The sequence below is a fragment of the Falco punctatus genome, assembly GCF_963210335.1.
Source record: "Falco punctatus genome assembly, chromosome: 1".
NCBI lineage: Eukaryota > Metazoa > Chordata > Aves > Falconiformes > Falconidae > Falco > Falco punctatus.
The window spans coordinates 94,989,348-95,004,702 of record NC_137580.1 but is presented as its reverse complement, the minus strand read 5'-3'; the positions used below and the strand labels follow the sequence as shown (position 1 = coordinate 95,004,702).

Sequence of the window (15,355 nt, the reverse complement as noted above, 5' to 3'; positions counted from 1 at the left end):
TGGAAGGATGTCCAGGGCGCAGAAGCAGAGGGGCAGCTGAGGAGCGGAACTGTTTATTTCATTCCTCTGTGCCGGGCTCTCACTCCTCGAGGCTCTTGCTCCCCTTCTTGGCGGCAGCGGCAGCGTGGCCCAGCTCCTTCTTGCAGCTCTGGAGGACCAGCTGGTGCAGCTGCCCGTGGCCCAGCGGCACCTCCCCTGCCCAAGAAAAGGACACCCGTGTCTGCCGGCACAGGCCTTATAGATGTGGTGGGGTGGGACAGGCCGGTGGGGATTGGCTGGGGAGGAGAGGGGGCAGCGGGGGATTGGCCAGGCGGCCATGAGGGGGTTGTGGATTGGCTGTCTGCCTGGCCATAGCCCCTCCCTCCCACCTCACTCACAGGCGGCGATGTCGGCGGGGGTGCTGTCCAGGGCGGGGGGCGGCGGGCAGAGCCGGGCCCGATCCATCACCCACGGGAGGCTGGTGGTGCCCAGGAGCGGGTTGGCGAAGGGCTGGGCCGGCTGCGAGCCCTCAGCCCGCGTGTAGCGCAGGACGCTCTCCATCAGCAGGAGCTCGTTGGTCTCCTTCTCCACGAGACCTGGGTGGGAGGGAATGCTGTCCCACAGGGCCCCTCCACCGGGCCCTGCCCAAACGCGGCCCCGGCGGTCTGCTGGGCAGAGGACCCATGGATTCCCCCCAGGCAGTGCCGTCAGGCTCCCCAGGGGCGAGGGGTCAAGGCTGGGTCCCACACCCAGAGCCAACACGGGGGCTTGGGGGGTCCACCGGGGTGGTTCTACGTCCCGGTTGGCTCCTGAATTCCCTGGGAATTTGGCATCGCAAATTCCCATTAGGGACACCCGTGCATGACGGGGTGGCGGGAGGAAACCAGCTCAGTCTAAACACGGGGCAAGCAGGGGGTGGACAGACAAGGTCTGGGCCATGTGGCAAGCGAAGGCGGGCAGCCCTGACCCACCTAAGATCCGCGCCAGATTCCCATCCGTGATCTGCCCATTTTCTCCAAGCTGCTCCGTTGTCTTTGTAGCATCGCCACCGATTACTTTCAAAAGGGCCTCCACGCCACATTTGATCTGGCCCAGGACTCTGCTGCTCTCCTTGCATCTCTCTTCGCACCAGTTGGCTTCCCTCGTGGTTTCCGCTAGTTTTTCCTATCAGCAAAGGTTTTGCCAGGTGTCACAACAGCCCCTGCTCGCGCCCCCCCACCCCCAGTCCTGGCCAAGTCCAGTCCGGACACTGGAGGCGGCCCAGGAGGGGCTGTGGGATGCTCCCATCCCTGCAGGGGAAAGGCTCTGTGAAGGGGATCCCAAGCTCCCCATGCCACAGCCCAGGCCCCAGGTGCCAGAGAACCAGGGCTGGCAGAAGCCCTGCAGTCACCCTCTCATCATGCACTGGGAGACAGGGCTGCCAAAGCCAATGCAGGGCCCTTTTCTGCCCATGCCTCTCCAGCCGTTGCCCAGAGCGGTGTTGACGGGACCACACTCGCTAGGACACATGCCGGGACACACAGGCTTCTGCTGCCCTGGCAGAGGGAAATCCCGGCTGCCATACCTCCAGCTCCTGCAGGACATGGAAGTTGCTGGTCTCTGCGTCCTCCTGGTCCATCATAAGGGTCGCAATTTCGTTCTGTGTAAACACAAGCACACGGAGGGCATACTGGCTGAATGCTCACCAGATGTGCCTAAGAGAGGCTGGGGACCATCCCTCCACCCTGGGAGCAGGGACATCCCACTTGACCCCTCTGGGGACCACTGTCCCCAGGGCAGGAGGACAAGTCATGACCCCCCTTCTCACTCCAGCCAGCCCCACTCAAGGCCGAGGCAGCTCTTGGCCCTCTTGCATACTGCTGGGTACACGGTGGCAGCATTGAGACACTTTTAGCTCTGAGAACACAGCCTTCCGTCTGTGGGAGTTCTATTTTGGGCTACCGCTTTGCATTCCCCTAATCCCACCCGTGTGGCAGGCTGTGAGCTGGGCTCCGCTGTGAGCAGCGAGGCTGGACACATGGGAGAGGAATAAAACCCACGCCAGCCCCAAAGCACCAGCTGAGAAAGGGCAGACATGAAGGGCTTGGAAGAGACCTGGACATCCTTGATCCTCTGCTTCATCTTCTCCATCTCGTTGTTCAGCTCAGTCATGTAGATGAAGGAGGCAAAGTTCTTCCCCTCCTTTTCGATGAAGTTATCCACCAGGCGGTCAAAGTTCCCGTCCTCTGCCAGCTCCAGCAGGCGCCTGTAAGCCACCTCCTGGCTCTCAAAGCTCTCCATTTGGCTCTGCCTGGCCCACTGGGCTGCCTTCAGGGCTGAGGGAGAGATGGAAAAAGAGCCCTGTCTGTGCGTGTCCCTGCAGGGCTCCCTTTGCAGAGCCTTTCCCTGCAGGTGCCCTGAGGTTTGGCGTGGGGGCTGGGGCCAGAGGGGCAGAGAGTGTCTTTATTTCACCCAAAACTAAGCAGGGAGCTCCCTGTCCTCATGGGAACGGGGCAAACACGGTGGGATCCTTCCCCAAGAGGACAAAAGGAGCCATAGGGGCAGCTCCCTGCCTCCCCACCCCTCCCTCTGCCCCAAGGGCACCCCAAGACACATGATGCTGGGTGCTTTCACTTGCTTATCACTCTTCATCCTTTCCACTTGTAGGCTGAAGGCTGGGTGAAGGAGCCTGCAGGCAGGGGACAGGTCCCGCCTTTGGGGTGCAGAGCTATGGGGAGAGGTCCCGCCTTTGGGGTGCAGAGCCATAAGCTTGCCTATACGCAACCCCCTTGGGCAACTCTGCCAACTCCTGGCTTGTGCTACCAGTTGCAGGTATTCTCTCTCATCTGGTACCTTTTCTCTTTTTGGCCACTTCCTCCAATTCCGAGCGATCTCTGGACTTGGTCAGCATGAAGTTTTTCAGTTTGTTCTCCTTTTCAAGGGCACGCTTCCGCTCCTGCAGCTCAACATTGCGCTGGACTGTGTCTTCTATGTGCCTTTTGTTCAAGGCTGCAATCCTTGCCAGAGCCCCCATCCTGAGCACAGAGAGCAGCAGGTTACACCACGGGAAGGTATAAGGATTTGTAGTCCTGCCCATTCCCACGCATCTCTGTGCCCGGCCGAGCAAAACCCCCGTGATGCTGTGCACGCTGGCCGGCTCCCATCCAGATGCAGCTGCGTTAGCCCGAGGCCAGCAGCAGCTAACACAGCTCTGGCTGGGGGTTTGTACTCGGACACAGCACCCAGCTGTGGCAGCCAAGCTCACTTTGCCTGGAGCTGGCTGGTCTCTGCTCCAGGTCTGCTGCACCCTCCCATGCAGGCTGAGATGGGACTCGGAGGAAAGAGGCTGCTCCATAGGGCAATTCACCACATCCTGAGAAACTCCTGGCATAGGCGGAGCAAACCCCCCTGGAGGTACCGGTCTCCCTGCACTGACCAAGCACCAAAGCCTTAGCACCCAGCTCTAGACGACAGCGGGTGCATCCTCTCTCTGAAGTTGCAGTTGGCCTCTCTTTACATCGACACCCGTCGCTGGCATTGCCCACCAGCGCCAAGTTTGCCACAGAGGGTTCACAAGGCCACGTACCGCTGCTTGTAGCCTTGTGTGCACTGCTCAGCGGCAGTGTTCATCCTTCTCCTCTGCTGAGCCAGCTTCTTATGGAGCTTCAAGGAGAGCTTGCCCAAAAGAGCTTTCTGGATTTGCAGCTTTTCAATCTCTTCTCGGAGCTCTTTGTTTCTGGACAGGATGGTATGGAAATGGACGGTGACCTGGGGAGAGGCAAGCAAAAGGGTTGAAGCTGGTGCGGGACTTGGGGGCATCAGGTTTCTGCTGAAAGACCTTGACCACGGCTGGGACAAATCTCTTCTCTGAAGTTGCTCCTGTACTATCCCCCTCCCCAAGACAGGGGAGGTAACAGCAGGCTAGGCTGATCATGGCACAGACCAGGAGCTGGTGTTGTCCAAGGCAAGGTGGCTGCAGGCAGCTCAGGTTTATCACTAAACAGGTGCAGACCTTCAGGCTTCTTGGCATGGCCCGAGTGCTGCATTTGGGTCACCAAGCTTGAAGGAGCCTTTGAGATACTCTGGGAGCAAGCAGGCCAGAGGAACGAGCCAGCTCCTCCTTTATGCAGTTTGTCTCAACCAAATGCATCTGCAGCATTACACTTGGTCCTGGCCAAAAAGGGGGTTGCACACAGGCCCCGGTGTGGCCCCACACATGGTCTCCGGAGGTCTGCAAAATGTTTGCTTACGTTGTTTAGATGCAGCTCCAGTGTCTCAATCTGCTTTTGCAGCTGTTTGCTACCGTTTGCTTGCTTCGCCTTCACTGCTGCCCGGTTTTGCCTCGCCATCTTTTTTTCCAGCTCTAGTATCTGCACGTACAGGTTAGAAAAAAGAAAGAAAGAAAAAAAAAAAGTCAGTATAATCTCCACCCCTACGTTCTGGACTCTTGGCAGGACACTTAGCCAAAGAAAATACCCTCTGTTGACCTGAACTACAGCAACCATGTCATTAAGGAGCTCACAGTTACAGCAGCAGCTTTAATCCCAAGGGATCCCACCCTGCACACTCAAGAAACATACGCTGTAACTAGGAATGGGTTTATTTTCGTGTCTCAAAGGAAACGCAGCTGCCTCTGGAGGGAAATTCAGCAGGTGCTGAAGGCGGCACAGCAGCACTCTGTGCCGAGCAGAAGAGGCAAGGAGGGTGGCTTTTTGGTAGGGGTAGAGTGCTGGCCAGACAGGGGTCTGCGCAGTACTCCCTGGGAGTGAGTGGAGGAACACTTTTGTCAGAAGTGGGCAGCTGCCAGAGGAAATAAATCCGTGAGAAGAACGAAGGAGTTGGAGAACAACGAAGCAGGGGGCAGGTGGGAGAGGTATGACTCAGCCAAGAGATCCCTGATTGAAAGCTAACCCTGTTGCGGAAAACTCTACAGCACATCTGGCACCTGCAAACCACCTGAGCATGTTCCCTGGCTTCCGTCATGGGTGGCTTGTCCAGAGCAGAAAGCTGCAGGGACCTGTCACTTCCGTAGCACTGGGTTGCCCTGGGCATGCCACCCCACCAACTGACCAAACCCAACCAGACTGTCCTCAGGAGAAGTGACGGGACATCCCTTAGATGTTGCTGCTCCTCTATTTCCCGCGTCTCAGGCAGCACAACGGACTGTTCCAGTTTTGCCTTTTTTTTTTTTTTCATGAGGAAAAAAAAAACCTCAAGGGACAAGCAGAGGGATGTTGTGTGACCCCAGGCAGGCGCGTGCCGTCAAAGAGCAGCTGCAGAGACCCGTGGGACAACAAGGTGGTTGAGAGTCAGACCTTACGTTTCCAGCCAGTGCTGACTTGAATGGGAGCCTGGCTCTGCCCGCTTGGCATTGTCTTGTGGTTTTTGCCAGGAGGCAGCATTATATTCCAAAGCCTGAACCAAGCGCGTTTTACACAGGGTTGACTCTGTGACTCTGCACTGCTCTACCATGCTCAGCCAGGGAACGCTCCAGATGCTCTTACCTCCTTGTCCAGCTCAGCTAACAGGGCTTTTCTGTCTTTAATCAGGGAATCACACTGATACTTGGTCTGCAAAAGGCCTTGGAGCCCCGTACAATTCCTCTCATCCCGCATCCTGTTTCTTGGGGATGGGATCTGGCTCGGTGTTAATAACACCTCTTTGCGTTCTTGAGTCAGCGACGCTATTTCTTTTCTGTAAAAACACAACAACAAATGACCTTTAGCACATCCCACCTGCAATCCGGGAGCAAGTCCTCACCCCTCCTCACTTCAGCACCGGGGTCCCCAGATCTCGGCATGGAGGAACTTTCCAAACACAAAGCTGCACTCACTCCTGAGCCTGCATTTGCTGCCTCACGTTGGCACCGTAAGATTTCCTCTTCTCCGCTGCTCTCTGAAACTCTCTCTGCAGTCTCCTGAACTCGGCTTCAGACACCTTTTTTTTCTCCATCGCGGGCACGTCCAAAACCTTCTGCTCCAGAGAGGGCTCTCCCCACTGCCACAGGGAGGGAGAGCTCGGTCACTTGAGCAAACACGACCAGCAGCGGTAGACAGCAGAGCTGGACACTGGGGAGCGGGTGGATGGCACCACCACCTCCAGCCGTTTGTCACCACCTTCAGCTCTTCGCTGCCACCCAGTATTCATGACGTCACAATATGCCTGACCACCCATAACACTGAGTCATCCAAACCAACTCCATGAGAGCTGCCGAGCCACCTCACAGCTTCATGCCCAGCACAGGAGGGCTGCAGAATTAGTCCCCCCACCACCCAACACTGCTGGCCAAAGCAAGCCTGGCTCCCCACCGCCTGCCCGGCTGACCGCACCGCCACGTTTATTTCTGCAGGTGAGGTCCCCGTGGCAGACCTGCACCTGCAGAGAAGTTCAGCTTGGGTTTGTGCTTCACTTTATACCTTTGAGTCCATCATTTCTTCCAGCTAACTCTGCTGGTTGCTCTGCAGACGCCTCAGGAAGGGGATGATGGAGCCTCTGCGGGGACAGACCTGCTTCCCAAGGGGAGAAATGAAACGCTGGTTAAGGGGGTGTTTGTGTCCCCCTGCCCGTCCCTCAGCACCCGCTCGCGTGTTTGGCACATGAGGAAACCATCACAGATGGCTGCGCGACGAATAAAAGGAGAGCATCCGTAGTGATGTCATCGCAAAACACACTCCTCCTGTCGAGTTTATAAGTAGGGGAAGAACAGATGGTTTGAGCTGTTCCACCCTGTCCAGTACCTGGGTTTCCACAGAAATCCCGGCGAGGCCAAGGCCCCCCATGTGGCGGGCAGAGCCCTCGGGGAGCGTAAGTGGGGGGTATCGCCTGGATTCAGCCCCTGTCCCGCCGCAGGCAGGGAAGGTGCTGGGGCTGACCACGCAGCCCTCACCCCCACCGCTGGTCCCCCCCAGCCCTGCTGCAGCCCCCCAGGCTCCCCTCTTGCCCCCAGCGCTGCTCACCCCACCGCAGGGTGCTGCGGTTCCTCTCCAGCCAGGGGATGGGACCACGGTGGCAGTCAGATATTCCCAAAGAGCAGCCCCCTGCCTCCCATGGGAAGTGCAGGAGAGAGGAGAGCCTGGCAGGGAGCCAGCCCTGGTCCCTGCCCCAGGCTCTGTGGAACAGGCACTGGCCCCGTTGCCAGGTCCCACCGCAGCATGGATGGGGTCTCCATTGTGACTGTCACCAAGGGGGCGGCCGGGGCACCCCCACCCACCCCATGGGCAGCGCTGGGAGCCCACGCGAAACAGACCCAAGCGGTTTCCGTGTCCCACAACCAGCCCTGAAGCATGTGCTCCAGCATCTCCCTGCCTGCATGTCCACAGCAAGCAGAAACCCACATTTTACCCGTTCTTGCTTCCCTTTGCAGTGTTTGAATCAGCCCGTAATTTGGGACTTGGAAGCCTTTTGCTCCAACTGGAAAGCAGCACCCAGGGCTTCACCATCCCCAGCAGCACTTTGGGGCCACAGAGCTGCTTTCCCTTCCTTGCCGGCCCCACAGCCGCCTCCCCGGCCCTCCGACCTGTGTTCCTTGTGGAGAGGCTGCAATCACCACATCACTGCCATTGCCCTCAGCATCCAGACACGCTCAAGATGCCTGCCGTCGGGACAGCACCAATGGTTGGCACTGCCGGCCTGGGGAATGTCCCTGGGGACAGAGACTCTTTAGGCAGCCCGGTAGAGGGGACAAACTGAGGATTCCTGCCTGCTTCTCTCCCTTCCGTGCAGGGAAGCACACGGGAGCCACGGGCTGAGTCACAAGAGCTGTGATAATCCCTTCCTCATAAGCTGGAGTGCGTGGCCAGCTCCTTCCCAGGGACTCGGCAAACCCAGAGATCCCTGGAGGGCAGAAGCACGAGACAGCGCTGGAGGCTGCAGCAGGGCTGTGTTTTGTAGACCTGGTGTTGCTTACTCAGCTCTGGGATGAAGGGGAACAGAGGAGGTGCTGAAGGTGAGCAAAGGGCATCTGCGGCCCAGGTTGCAGGGTGCGGCCAGTTCAAGGCGATGAGCAAAAGCCCCAGCCAGCACATCGCTCCTGAGGTTGCGCTTTGCCGTTATCCCGGAGACTCTGATGAGCTAACAAGCCAGCCATCAAGTTCCAGGCTAATTCACAGCCAGACAGGCTCTGAGGATGCATTTAATTGGAAATGATTCTCATGGCAGAAAGCAGAATGTGGCACTAGGTAAGAAAAATCACAACCGAGGGCAGAGCGATGCTGGGAAGGCACTGAAGCCTGAGGCTCCCGTCGGGGCTGGGGGAAGCTCCCAGGGCTTTTCATCCCATTCCTGCACGATCAACAGCTCCGTGGGATAATAAACACCACCTCTCCAGGGATGAGGTTGTCACTTTGTCTCGGTGGCCCTGACTGCCTCATACTGCAGATCCCTCCTCTCTGGTTCGCTTCTCTTCACCCTCAGCAGAAATAGGGCCAAAGCTCCAGTTTCTAGTGTGTCTGCGCAGTGCGGCTGTGCCCGGCGGGAGCCCCCGCGCCCTCCCAGACCCCCCTGCCCCAGCCTCCCGGCCCCTGCACATCACCCTCGCGTGCCCTCTCCTCCCCTTGCCTCCTCGGTTCCCAGCGTGGCCCAGCTCCACAGCTCAGTGCACGCCAAACAGGCTATTTCGCCCACCAGCCCAGGACCAGCGCTGAGCTCAGCTTTACTTCAGGCAGCAGAGAGCTGCCGGCTTCTCCCAGCTTAGCAGGCAAAGCCCTGCGAGCCCGCTCTGCATCCCCCCGTGGCCTCACCAAGCCCCTCGGGCAGGCATGGTGCAGGACCGGGACTGTGGTCACCATGTCCCCGGTGCACCATTCCCGCGATGCCCGGCTGTGGGAAGCGCGTGGCGTTGAGCAACGGCAACGGCCCCCCCGCCGGAGAGCAGCTGTTCCCACCCCCGGCCATGGCTGCTGTCAGCAGTGGGCCAAGCCGTGCCGAAATATCAGCCGGCAAGCTTTTGAAGCCCGCAGAAGGTGTTGGGAGATGGAAGGATGTCCAGGGCGCAGAAGCAGAGGGGCAGCTGAGGAGCGGAACTGTTTATTTCATTCCTCTGTGCCGGGCTCTCACTCCTCGAGGCTCTTGCTCCCCTTCTTGGCGGCAGCGGCAGCGTGGCCCAGCTCCTTCTTGCAGCTCTGGAGGACCAGCTGGTGCAGCTGCCCGTGGCCCAGCGGCACCTCCCCTGCCCAAGAAAAGGACACCCGTGTCTGCCGGCACAGGCCTTATAGATGTGGTGGGGTGGGACAGGCCGGTGGGGATTGGCTGGGGAGGAGAGGGGGCAGCGGGGGATTGGCCAGGCGGCCATGAGGGGGTTGTGGATTGGCTGTCTGCCTGGCCGTAGCCCCTCCCTCCCACCTCACTCACAGGCGGCGATGTCGGCGGGGGTGCTGTCCAGGGCGGGGGGCGGCGGGCAGAGCCGGGCCCGATCCATCACCCACGGGAGGCTGGTGGTGCCCAGGAGCGGGTTGGCGAAGGGCTGGGCCGGCTGCGAGCCCTCAGCCCGCGTGTAGCGCAGGACGCTCTCCATCAGCAGGAGCTCGTTGGTCTCCTTCTCCACGAGACCTGGGTGGGAGGGAATGCTGTCCCACAGGGCCCCTCCACCGGGCCCTGCCCAAACGCGGCCCCGGCGGTCTGCTGGGCAGAGGACCCATGGATTCCCCCCAGGCAGTGCCGTCAGGCTCCCCAGGGGCGAGGGGTCAAGGCTGGGTCCCACACCCAGAGCCAACACGGGGGCTTGGGGGGTCCACCGGGGTGGTTCTACGTCCCGGTTGGCTCCTGAATTCCCTGGGAATTTGGCATCGCAAATTCCCATTAGGGACACCCGTGCATGACGGGGTGGCGGGAGGAAACCAGCTCAGTCTAAACACGGGGCAAGCAGGGGGTGGACAGACAAGGTCTGGGCCATGTGGCAAGCGAAGGCGGGCAGCCCTGACCCACCTAAGATCCGCGCCAGATTCCCATCCGTGATCTGCCCATTTTCTCCAAGCTGCTCCGTTGTCTTTGTAGCATCGCCACCGATTACTTTCAAAAGGGCCTCCACGCCACATTTGATCTGGCCCAGGACTCTGCTGCTCTCCTTGCATCTCTCTTCGCACCAGTTGGCTTCCCTCGTGGTTTCCACTAGTTTTTCCTATCAGCAAAGGTTTTGCCAGGTGTCACAACAGCCCCTGCTCGCGCCCCCCCACCCCCAGTCCTGGCCAAGTCCAGTCCGGACACTGGAGGCGGCCCAGGAGGGGCTGTGGGATGCTCCCATCCCTGCAGGGGAAAGGCTCTGTGAAGGGGATCCCAAGCTCCCCATGCCACAGCCCAGGCCCCAGGTGCCAGAGAACCAGGGCTGGCAGAAGCCCTGCAGTCACCCTCTCATCATGCACTGGGAGACAGGGCTGCCAAAGCCAATGCAGGGCCCTTTTCTGCCCATGCCTCTCCAGCCGTTGCCCAGAGCGGTGTTGACGGGACCACACTCGCTAGGACACATGCCGGGACACACAGGCTTCTGCTGCCCTGGCAGAGGGAAATCCCGGCTGCCATACCTCCAGCTCCTGCAGGACATGGAAGTTGCTGGTCTCTGCGTCCTCCTGGTCCATCATAAGGGTCGCAATTTCGTTCTGTGTAAACACAAGCACACGGAGGGCATACTGGCTGAATGCTCACCAGATGTGCCTAAGAGAGGCTGGGGACCATCCCTCCACCCTGGGAGCAGGGACATCCCACTTGACCCCTCTGGGGACCACTGTCCCCAGGGCAGGAGGACAAGTCATGACCCCCCTTCTCACTCCAGCCAGCCCCACTCAAGGCCGAGGCAGCTCTTGGCCCTCTTGCATACTGCTGGGTACACGGTGGCAGCATTGAGACACTTTTAGCTCTGAGAACACAGCCTTCCGTCTGTGGGAGTTCTATTTTGGGCTACCGCTTTGCATTCCCCTAATCCCACCCATGTGGCAGGCTGTGAGCTGGGCTCCGCTGTGAGCAGCGAGGCTGGACACATGGGAGAGGAATAAAACCCACGCCAGCCCCAAAGCACCAGCTGAGAAAGGGCAGACATGAAGGGCTTGGAAGAGACCTGGACATCCTTGATCCTCTGCTTCATCTTCTCCATCTCGTTGTTCAGCTCAGTCATGTAGATGAAGGAGGCAAAGTTCTTCCCCTCCTTTTCGATGAAGTTATCCACCAGGCGGTCAAAGTTCCCGTCCTCTGCCAGCTCCAGCAGGCGCCTGTAAGCCACCTCCTGGCTCTCAAAGCTCTCCATTTGGCTCTGCCTGGCCCACTGGGCTGCCTTCAGGGCTGAGGGAGAGATGGAAAAAGAGCCCTGTCTGTGCGTGTCCCTGCAGGGCTCCCTTTGCAGAGCCTTTCCCTGCAGGTGCCCTGAGGTTTGGCGTGGGGGCTGGGGCCAGAGGGGCAGAGAGTGTCTTTATTTCACCCAAAACTAAGCAGGGAGCTCCCTGTCCTCATGGGAACGGGGCAAACACGGTGGGATCCTTCCCCAAGAGGACAAAAGGAGCCATAGGGGCAGCTCCCTGCCTCCCCACCCCTCCCTCTGCCCCAAGGGCACCCCAAGACACATGATGCTGGGTGCTTTCACTTGCTTATCACTCTTCATCCTTTCCACTTGTAGGCTGAAGGCTGGGTGAAGGAGCCTGCAGGCAGGGGACAGGTCCCGCCTTTGGGGTGCAGAGCTATGGGGAGAGGTCCCGCCTTTGGGGTGCAGAGCTATGGGGAGAGGTCCCGCCTTTGGGGTGCAGAGCCATAAGCTTGCCTATACGCAACCCCCTTGGGCAACTCTGCCAACTCCTGGCTTGTGCTACCAGTTGCAGGTATTCTCTCTCATCTAGTACCTTTTCTCTTTTTGGCCACTTCCTCCAATTCCGAGCGATCTCTGGACTTGCTCAGCATGAAGTTTTTCAGTTTGTTCTCCTTTTCAAGGGCACGCTTCCGCTCCTGCAGCTCAACATTGCGCTGGACTGTGTCTTCTATGTGCCTTTTGTTCAAGGCTGCAATCCTTGCCAGAGCCCCCATCCTGAGCACAGAGAGCAGCAGGTTACACCACGGGAAGGTATAAGGATTTGTAGTCCTGCCCATTCCCACGCATCTCTGTGCCTGGCCGAGCAAAACCCCCGTGATGCTGTGCACGCTGGCCGGCTCCCATCCAGATGCAGCTGCGTTAGCCCGAGGCCAGCAGCAGCTAACACAGCTCTGGCTGGGGGTTTGTACTCGGACACAGCACCCAGCTGTGGCAGCCAAGCTCACTTTGCCTGGAGCTGGCTGGTCTCTGCTCCAGGTCTGCTGCACCCTCCCATGCAGGCTGAGATGGGACTCGGAGGAAAGAGGCTGCTCCATAGGGCAATTCACCAAATCCTGAGAAACACCTGGCATAGGCGGAGCAAACCCCCCTGGAGGTACCGGTCTCCCTGCACTGACCAAGCACCAAAGCCTTAGCACCCAGCTCTAGACGACAGCGGGTGCATCCTCTCTCTGAAGTTGCAGTTGGCCTCTCTTTACATCGACACCCGTCGCTGGCATTGCCCACCAGCGCCAAGTTTGCCACAGAGGGTTCACAAGGCCACGTACCGCTGCTTGTAGCCTTGTGTGCACTGCTCAGCGGCAGTGTTCATCCTTCTCCTCTGCTGAGCCAGCTTCTTATGGAGCTTCAAGGAGAGCTTGCCCAAAAGAGCTTTCTGGATTTGCAGCTTTTCAATCTCTTCTCGGAGCTCTTTGTTTCTGGACAGGATGGTATGGAAATGGACGGTGACCTGGGGAGAGGCAAGCAAAAGGGTTGAAGCTGGTGCGGGACTTGGGGGCATCAGGTTTCTGCTGAAAGACCTTGACCACGGCTGGGACAAATCTCTTCTCTGAAGTTGCTCCTGTACTATCCCCCTCCCCAAGACAGGGGAGGTAACAGCAGGCTAGACTGATCATGGCACAGACCAGGAGCTGGTGTTGCCTCACTTTGGCACCATAAGATTTCCTCTTCTCCGCTGCTCTCTGAAACTCTCTCTGCAGTCTCCTGAACTCGGCTTCAGACACCTTTTTTTTCTCCATCGCGGGCATGTCCAAAACCTTCTGCTCCTGAGAGGGCTCTGCCCAGGGCCACAGGGAGGGAGAGCTTGATCACTTGAGCAAACACGACCAGCAGTGGTAGACAGCAGACCGGCAAGGCTAGAGAACGTATCCTCCACATCACCCCTGGTTCAGGGGGATGCCCAAGGCAAAGGATGCCCCAGGACAAAGCAGCAGCTCACAATGGCATGCCCAAGCTGTGCAGACAAACCAGAAGGGAATCCAGGGATCAAGGGTGATTCCAGCCACAGATCCCTCCGAATCCTGTCCTACCGATTTGGCACAACGTTATGTAAGAGGAGCTCGGCTCCTGAAAATCTGCCAGGCTCACGAGGAGTGAGCAGCAAGGAGGTGAGAAGAGAAACAAATAAATAAGCACACGTGGCAGCTACCTCCACAGTGGACCACGTTTTCAAATGCTGCATGTAAGCAGAAACTCCAGGTGTCCAAGAGCTGTCAGTGGGATTGTTCTGCATTTTCAGGAGCGTAAGGGGAAACAAAACCTGGATCAGCAAAGCCTCCGCTCTCTGAACACTTGTTACCTGTCCCAGGCCTGGGAAGGCTTTGGTGCAGCAGCCTTTGGGAAGCCTGCAAGTACCTGCATGGGGGATTTCCCACATATTGCATCTGCATTTCAAAATCCCCAGCAGAACAAAGGAATCCCGGGGTGAGTGGAAGATGTCTTTCTCGCTCCCACATCTTGTGTTCAGTGATACGCCTCCCACTGGGGTCCACACAGGCAGAGCAGCCTTTTGACCAACAGCAAATCAACAGACCTTCATCTTATTTCCACTTTCCACTCCTCTGGCAGCCCTCCTGGTCCTCCTTTTTCATTGGTTTTAATTAGAGAAGCAGGTCATCCATGAAGCAGAGTTATGCTGGGGTAAAATCAAAGGAAGCAAAGAAACCAGCCGCGTCCCAGGCTGCTAATGTGCATTTCTGGCCAATGCACTGAGGAACATCCACAAAGTGTTTTCTTCAAGCCGTGTGAAGCTGAAGCTACACAAAAATATCCCACTTCATCTTTCTGAGAAGCAGTTGCCTCTGCTTGTCTTGCAAGGTCTGCTCCACACCATGGGTCAATTCACATCCCTCTGTAACGACATCCAGGCAGCCTGAGGTGAGCTATGCAGGGAGCCACCCCCCTCCCCAGTGCCTCTCCCCTCGCACAACAAAGAGAAAAGGCAAAAAATATGCTCATCCCACCATAAACCAGCTGAAGAAGGGCTGAAAATCCCTTTGCTGGATGTATAGCACTGGCTGACACCAGTTTTTCCTCTTCCCACCCTGTGAACAGCTCAGCTGAGCCCCATGGAAACCCACAAGAACTTTCTAGCCCGTTATGAAACTCAGGTTTTGGCGGAGCATAGAGATTCCTGACCAAAGAGGGGAAGACGGGGGCTCCACTCCTTCCCAAAGCAGCGTCAACTGATCTGCTACTGCTGCTCTCCACTTAAAGTAAGACAAAGCCTCCTTTCGCGCTGTTTCTTCTCTTTTTCTAAGCGATGCAGCAGATGACCATCACGCTTGCCCAGGGATGCTCGACCACAGACAGGACACATCATAATGGCTCTTGTGCCTGGACTAGCCTTAAAAGTCAGATTCATATAAGAAATTCACCAAGAGGGTGGAATGTGCTGTGTTTTCTTAATCCAAGTAGCTATAGCAGGAAAAATCCTGTTGTGGTCACTGCTACATTAGAAAAAAGCTGCTTAGGACATTTTTATATCAGAAGAATTTTACTAGTAGTATTTTTGCAAGTATGGACCTTCCAAAACTCAGCAACAGAACATGTTTCCATTTGAAAATACCTTTCATCAGAAACCCATAATGTACACCTACTTTATTTAAAAAAAAAAAAAAAAAAAAAAAGTAGGAAGGACGGAATGGCAAATCACATTTTGCCCGTGTCCAAATAGCCTGTCTCAAAAATTTTGAAGCAGAAATCTTTTACCATTTTTTGTCAAACATGTCACTCGAACAAACTTGAGATGGACTTGTTCTCGTTGTTGACAGCATCTGTTGGTGGGAGATTTCAGACAGAGGCCAGCCGTTGAGACTGAAACCTTTGGCTCGGTGGAAATCAAGTCCTGGCTGGGGTGTGCAGGGTACACCAGTGAGAAGAGAGAGCACGACAAAATCTCCGACAGGCATCGCGCTGCTGGCTGTCTGGGAATGGGGCTGCATTCGGCTTCTGCACATGGTTTGAGCCCTTGGTGAGCCCCAAGGTGAAGCCAGAGGCTCAGGAGCAGCAGCCAGCCCCGAGCTCCTTGCCAGGTTCCGCACAGTGCACCTGCCTGCCTGCAGCTGGCAGGTTTTGTTACTGGAGGGAGATCATTGCACTGTATGTTTTGTAAAT

The 15,355-nt window shown here is 57.4% G+C and overlaps 2 protein-coding genes across 2 annotated transcripts; both read right to left on the bottom strand.

Moving 5' to 3' along the window:
- Nucleotides 1-37: 37 nt before the first annotated feature.
- On the bottom strand, nt 38-8,450 carry LOC308071250 (coiled-coil domain-containing protein 63-like). The gene is made up of 12 exons (XM_080406376.1): nt 7,475-8,450; nt 6,375-6,464; nt 5,792-5,955; nt 5,463-5,652; nt 4,209-4,328; nt 3,545-3,726; nt 2,812-2,993; nt 2,074-2,294; nt 1,544-1,618; nt 951-1,143; nt 378-575; nt 38-195 (listed from the first exon to the last, which is right to left on the bottom strand). Exons 2-12 carry the CDS (start codon nt 6,387-6,389, stop codon nt 80-82), a joined length of 1,656 nt encoding a protein of 551 aa, XP_080262502.1. The 5' UTR covers nt 6,390-6,464; nt 7,475-8,450; the 3' UTR covers nt 38-79.
- A 516-nt stretch (nt 8,451-8,966) lies between these two features.
- Nucleotides 8,967-12,838, bottom strand: LOC308071343 (coiled-coil domain-containing protein 63-like). The gene is made up of 7 exons (XM_080406646.1): nt 12,508-12,838; nt 11,775-11,956; nt 11,003-11,223; nt 10,473-10,547; nt 9,880-10,072; nt 9,307-9,504; nt 8,967-9,124 (listed from the first exon to the last, which is right to left on the bottom strand). The coding sequence occupies exons 1-7, from the start codon at nt 12,738-12,740 to the stop codon at nt 9,009-9,011; spliced, it is 1,218 nt and encodes a 405-aa protein (XP_080262772.1). The 5' UTR covers nt 12,741-12,838; the 3' UTR covers nt 8,967-9,008.
- Nucleotides 12,839-15,355: the final 2,517 nt, after the last annotated feature.